The 6,564-nt window shown below is 44.1% G+C and overlaps 1 protein-coding gene across 2 annotated transcripts in view; it reads right to left on the bottom strand.

Annotated features, from left to right (window-relative positions):
- Positions 1-105: 105 nt before the first annotated feature.
- Positions 106-6,564, bottom strand: part of cldn15lb (claudin 15-like b) — a 13,573-nt gene continuing 7,114 nt past the window's right edge. Inside the window, exons 1-5 of one of the 2 annotated variants that reach the window (XM_036558218.1) lie at positions 6,221-6,564; positions 4,267-4,431; positions 3,330-3,411; positions 2,361-2,474; positions 106-847 (exon numbers count right to left, since the gene is read on the bottom strand). The exon at positions 6,221-6,564 is cut by the window's right edge and continues 342 nt beyond it. In XM_036558218.1, coding sequence (XP_036414111.1) covers positions 757-847; positions 2,361-2,474; positions 3,330-3,411; positions 4,267-4,431; positions 6,221-6,437 — 669 coding nt within the window. In that variant the 5' untranslated portion in view covers positions 6,438-6,564 and the 3' untranslated portion in view covers positions 106-756. The remainder of the gene's footprint in view (positions 848-2,360; positions 2,475-3,329; positions 3,412-4,266; positions 4,432-6,220) is intronic. The other variant, XM_036558210.1, reaches the window with a different exon arrangement.

Genomic DNA, 6,564 nt, shown 5'->3' on the forward strand with positions numbered 1-6,564 from the left:
AGTATGAAGTTATAATAAAAATTCATTTCTAATAATTCCCTAAAAATTTCCAAAGTTATGATCAAATCTCAAAATCTCATGCAAAAAAGGACAAAAATGACTATAAACAGTTTATTAGTGATCATTTAATAAATTCTTCTTCATCCCAAATACTCATAAGTACATAACAAAAACTGAAGTAATTATAAACTTTTGAATGACAGCGTACACAACAATCCTACGTTCAAGTAACTGGAATTTCATATCAAACTTTAATTTTTACTTAAATTTACTGAAATTTGTAAAAATTTAATTCATACTAGTGAAACGTGTTGTAGAGCAGTTACAGCCGACGCCCAGCAGAGGGAGACGGTTCACAAAGAAACGGTCAGTCATGTCGAGGCGAATGTTTATTCACATTAACACACATTTTACACCAAAACAACAAAATAAAACACGGTACGATTCGGTTACAACAGCAGAGTGAGAATCTCAGAATGTAACAACCAACACAGATTCAGACCAGCGTGATAATTTAGCTCATTGATACAGGAGCAAACAAGCGCACACGTCCCCACACGTCCTCACACGTCCTCACATGTCCCCACAAGTCCTCACACGTTCACACACGTCCCCACACGTCCTCACACATTCACACGATTCAGAAACACGTCTGTACAAACAACAGCACTTTGAGGGCTTTAGTGTCACCAGCATTTCTGTTTCTATAAACTGAGACCGAAGTTCAGACGCTGATTTATTTTTCTTCCAGCTTTTTCAGACGTAAGCTTTGGAGCTGCCGCTGTCGGCTGTGGGGGCAGCTTTATAGATCTTCTGACCTTGACCAGAGTAGTTATAGCTGTACGCCCTGAGAGAGAGAGAGGGAGAGAGAGAGAGAGAGAGAGATAACAGATCTTGTAAAGTTTGCATTCGAACCACATTCACTCACAAATCTGACCTTTGACTGCTCTGCACTGACCGAGCAGTGAGCCTGGAGAACTTTCTCATCTGATCACTGTTTTAATTCCTCATCTATTCATTGATCCACGCTTGATATGAATTTATTAATCCGTTCATTCTGTTTCATGGAAATAGAGATGACTAATGTAACTTATAGACTCTTAGAAAAAAAAAGGTTTTATGGTTCAAGGAAACACTTTTAATTAGAATAACATAAAACGCTGTTCATTGACTTTACTGAGTCTGAAGAACGATTAACTCTACTGTGGCTGAGGAACTATTGACCCTACGGAGTCTGAGGAACCATTGACCCTACCGAGGGTGAGGCACCATTGACCATAGTATGGTTAAGGGTCCATTTAACTAATTTAACTCTCCTGTTGCTCAGGAACCATTGGCCTCACTGAGGCTGAGCAACCATTGACCCTACTGTGGCTGTGGAACAACTGACCCTACAGTGGATGAGGTACCATTGACCCTACTGAGGCTGAGGAACCATTGGCCCTACTGTGGCTGAGGAACCATTGAGCCTACAGTGGATGAGGTACCATTGGCCCTACTGTGGCTGAGGAACCATTGAGCCTACAGTGGATGAGGTACCATAGACCCTACTGAGGCTGAGGAACCGTTGACCCTACCCTGGCTGAGGAACCACTGACCCTCCTGAGTCTGAAGAACCACTGACCCTACTTAACCTGACCATTGATCCTACTGTGGCTGTGGTAACACTTACCTATTTGAGTATGAGGAACCCTTGACTCTACTTTGGCTGAGGTACCATTCACCCTACTGTGTCTGAGAAAACATTGACCCTAAGGTGGCTGAGGAACCATTTACCCTACTATGTCCGAGAACCCACTGACCTTACTGTAGCTAAGGAACCATTCACCCTACTGTGTCTGAGAAAACATTGACCCTAAGGTGGCTGAGGAACCATTTACCCTACTATGTCCGAGAACCCATTGACCTTACTGTAGCTAAGGAACCATTTACCCTACTGAGTCTGAGAAACCACTGATCCTACTTTGGCTGAGGTACCATCAACTCTACTGAGTCTGAGAAACTATTGACCCCACTGAGTATGAGGAACCATTGACCCTACTGTGGCTGAGGTACCATCAACTCTACTGAGTCTCAGGAACCATTTACCCTACTGAGTCTGAGAAACCACTGATCCTACTTTGGCTGAGGTACCATCAACTCTACTGAGTCTGAGAAACTATTGACCCCACTGAGTATGAGGAACCATTGACCCTACTGTGGCTGAGGTACCATCAACTCTACTGAGTCTCAGGAACCATTGACCCTACTGTGGCTGAGGTACCATCAACTCTACTGAGTCTGAGGAACCATTGACCCTATTGGAGGAGGAGGAGGCTGAACTGATGTCTGGCTGAACGTATCAGAAATATGTTCCTCACCCCGAGTTTGTTTGTGATGAGGCTCTTCTGAAGGATCCACACAGCATCGCTCCACCCAAAATCACCAGCACTGCCGCAGCCCAGCCCAGGTACAGCCCAGTACCCAGCTCAAACCTGCACACAGGTACATACCCTTCATTTACATACACAATCTACAGCTTAATACAGCAGCCCAAATCTACTAAACAAGTGATGATGCATCACAGTGCAGTGGAGACAACGGATAAACAAACAAACAACAAACACACTCATACAGCTCTGGGCAACAATCAGAGACCCTTCACTCACTTAATGTTCAGTCAAAACAGCCTTTAAGTTCAAGTTATTCATTCTTGAGTGTCAGAAAAAAAAATTCCAGCTTCCATTCTTTTCAGGAGACCCACTTTCGGTTCCTCAAACAATCTGCAGACACACCTCCAAAGTTCAGTCTTAGAAGCTGGTTGATCATTTTCTGAAGTAATCAAACACATTCAGTGGTGTTGAGGTCTGGACTCTGGGGTGGTCAGTCCATCGTTCAGCTTCTTTGTTTGATGTGTCCGTCTCCTTTTCTCAGTGAGGTTCTTCTTGATCAGCTACACATCCTTTCAGACCCACAGCGCTGAGTCGTCTTCTCACAGTGGAAGGATGGACAGAAACACCTGTGGATGTTTTCAGATCTGAAGCAGCTTGATTTTCTCCTCTCTCTCAGAGATGAAAGCTTTAAGTGCTGTTTATCTGACGGGGGCAGTTTTGGGAGCTACCAGCTTTTCCAGGTGGTTGTTAGGAGCCACATTTTCTCTGTAGCTTTTAAGTGGATTATCTTATATCTGATCTTCTCACAACATCTCCTGAAAAATGTGTATCTTGTACTTAATGGCTGTTTTGACTGGACATTAAGTAAATGTAGGTGGGGTCTCTGACTTCTGTGTAAATGTACAAGCTGGTGTTTGTCCTACATGTGTTTGTGTGTGACTTTCTCCTGTTACTCACTTTGTTCCAACGTAAAAAGGATCATTAAACTCTTGCACAATGCGGGCGGCATACCAGGAAACAGCGGTCAGTACACACACACCTGAGAGAGAGAGAGAGAGAGAGAGAGAGAGAGAGAGAGAGAGCGGTCAGCACTGAGAGAGCAGAGGGAGTCAAATTTAAACGTGCGTAAGGTTTTGTTTTCTGTGCATTTGTTTTTACTGTTTTATTGCTCTATTTGTTAAACCACTGATGTACATGCAAACATTTTGTTATGCCTGTGAAATTTGGAAAATTTGGAACCCAAAATCCAACTATGACAAGCTAACATGCATAATTAATTGGTTAAGATGTAAACTGACTCATTCAGAGTGGTTTGGTGTGAAACGCTCTGTTCTAGATAAACTTACCGATTCAGAACTGTCCACAGTGGTGGTGATAGGAACCAGACGTCCACCTCTAAAAGCTCCCTCACAGAAAGTTACTACATGAAATGGTTATGAATTCCCTGCCTGATGACTGAGACACTGTTTTAGGATAGTTTAGAGAACTTAAACTCCAGTCATGGTGGAGGGATACATGCAGGGCGCTGTGAGAGCAAAATAGTCCCCAAAGAAAACTTATTATTTCAGATTTTCCACTATTTTCATCATCAACATTCCACATAAACTCTGAAGACTCGTGTAGGTTCACTGGTGGTTTTGATAGTAAATAAAATGTCTATATCTGTGTTGTAGTCATGGCAACCCCTGGTTCCCATCACCACCACTGTAAAGACATCTGAACCATTTCACACCAAACCGCTCTGAATCTCTCTGTTTACATCTCACACACTGAATTATGGGGGAATTTTGAAATATGGGTGGAATTTCCCTGTAAAGTCAGGTTTACAGTTGGTCATTTGAGTCACTTTAAGACCTCAAAGGTGCAGTAATGTGTTCGTGCGAGTGATACAGACCGGACAGTATGAACAGGACTCCGGCGGTCAGTGTAAGTCGGCCTTTGGCCAGGTCAGACATGCTGCCTAGTTTGGTGCATTTGAGGCCCAGAGCAGACAGCAGGATGGAGAAGAGTCCGAGCAGCAGAGCGATGATCATCAGAGCTCGACACGCCTGCACATAACCTGCAACACACACACACACACACACACACACACATATATATATATATGTAAAAGAACATAAGCAAAAGACTGAGTCTTTCTACACAAAACCATTCTGTGTGATTAAGCACTCTAATGTCCACACAAGTCTAGAACCTATTAGAACGTGAAGCAGGTTAATTTTCTCCAAAATCCTCCTCTTTTGATGTAAAATGGGCAGTCCTAATCTCGGGTAGCACTTATGTAAGGGGTACCTTCACCAATCACAAGGCAGTTTGCCCCACCCACACAGCTTTATTTAAATAGTGTTCGATCTCTCTGTGTCCGAATATGAGACACATAGTGAAAGCTAACCACCAAGCAAAAGATAACCACCTAGTGAAAGCTAACTTAACAAGTGAAAGCTAACAAGTGAGGTAACCACCAAGCACAAGATAACCACCCAGCGAAAGCTAACTTAACAAGTGAAAGATAACCACCAAGCGAAAGCTAACTCCTACATAAAAGATAACCACCAAGCGCAAGATATACTAGCAAACCTAGCAAGTCTGCTGTCTATCCTACCATCCATTCATCATAACAGCCAAGCGAAAGCTAAGTTAACAAGTGAAAGCTAACCACCAAGCGAAAGCTGTCTCCTTTTCTGTCTCCATTTTGTTAGCCTGTGTCGGACTGGCAGTAACTCTTCTCTGTGTGAGCAGAGCCTCCTTCTCTGCCAGCTTGCGTCATTTGTTGATTAGCGCAGCAGTGTATATTTGACTTATGACACGTGTATCAGCAGGTATTGGATGTTGATATGAGTGAATTTTTTATGAATACGAGTAAATGAGCACGGTGTGGGCCCAATACCCGATATCGGTAACGAGGCAGTGGACACTGAGGAACGGCTGGTCTTTTGGGGTTAGCATTAGCCTAGCGTGGACACCATTCTGATGAGGCCTGGCTCAGGAGCCGCCTGACACGCTCAGCTGCACCGGACGACACAGCAGCCTCGGAAAAAGCCGTGGCAATGGTCCAGGAAACAACGTGCCTGAGCCAGCCTATATAGCTTGGCCATTTTCTATGTCGAGCAGGTCAGCTCGCCGTCTGTGAACCGTGTGCACAATGAAGAACTAAAGATCAGAGCTACAGACGCAAGGCTGGCCTCCTGGTCCTGGTTCTAAAGAAAGATGGGGTCTAAAAGTTCTACAGGGGCGAGTTTACAGAACACACGCATCAGACACGACTTGAGAAATCAGCTGAATTAAGCTTCCAATTTGAATTTCCGGTTCCACCTTAAATGATGCGCAGCTGATACATTCAGGCCTGTAAGAGGTGTCAGACTGAACCTGCTGCACATTTAAGGCGGAACGGAAAATTTGAACAAAAAGCTGCCAGACAAGCAGCAACTTCAGCCTTGAAGAAATTCAGGTGTGACTCAATATTTAGAACTGTTTTTACCAGGAAGCAAAACTGAGATTCAGTTTTATTTGTGTTTCTGTCAAAACGCCCATCAAACGGCCCAGATCAAAGCTGAAGTTTCTGATAAAACTAGACGTGGATTTAGACTGTAAATACTGTCATAAGAAGTCTTTCAGTCCAGACTGCTTTTTTAAATGAGGCACAGCCAATCAGAACAGAGCCCATTTACATATATCAGTCAGTCTTAAAGGCACAGTAGCATGAACACTGTATAATTTTGTTAGGTATACAGAAAAGCTGGAATATGATCATGTAGAAATGAATTATGGCTTAAACCACGCAAACCTGTAATGAATACAATAAAGAAAGAAAGAAATCTAACAAAGAAGTGTGTGTGTGTGAGTTTTACCATCCAGAGCCAGCATGGACTCGAACTCTTTGCAGTTCTTGATGCCGGTGCTGGCCTCGGCGCAGGCGTGCCACAGGTTCTGGTACTGACGGCTGGACGTGATCACACTGCCCGAGTATGACGACACACGCCAGTAATCGTTGGCCAGCGCGACGCCGGCCAACACACTGCCGCCGACACACATCAGAAAAGCCAACATCTCCACTGCCATTGACATCTTCACCCGCACACTAACGCACACCTGATCACCTGAACACCCGAACACCTAAACGCTTACTACAGCAGGCCGCACTGTCCACTCAGCAGCCTCGCGCTCAAAATCCAGACCACAACCAACCCAGACG

This window comes from Colossoma macropomum, unplaced genomic scaffold, assembly GCF_904425465.1.
Source record: "Colossoma macropomum unplaced genomic scaffold, Colossoma_macropomum, whole genome shotgun sequence".
Classification (NCBI taxonomy): Eukaryota; Metazoa; Chordata; class Actinopteri; order Characiformes; family Serrasalmidae; genus Colossoma; species Colossoma macropomum.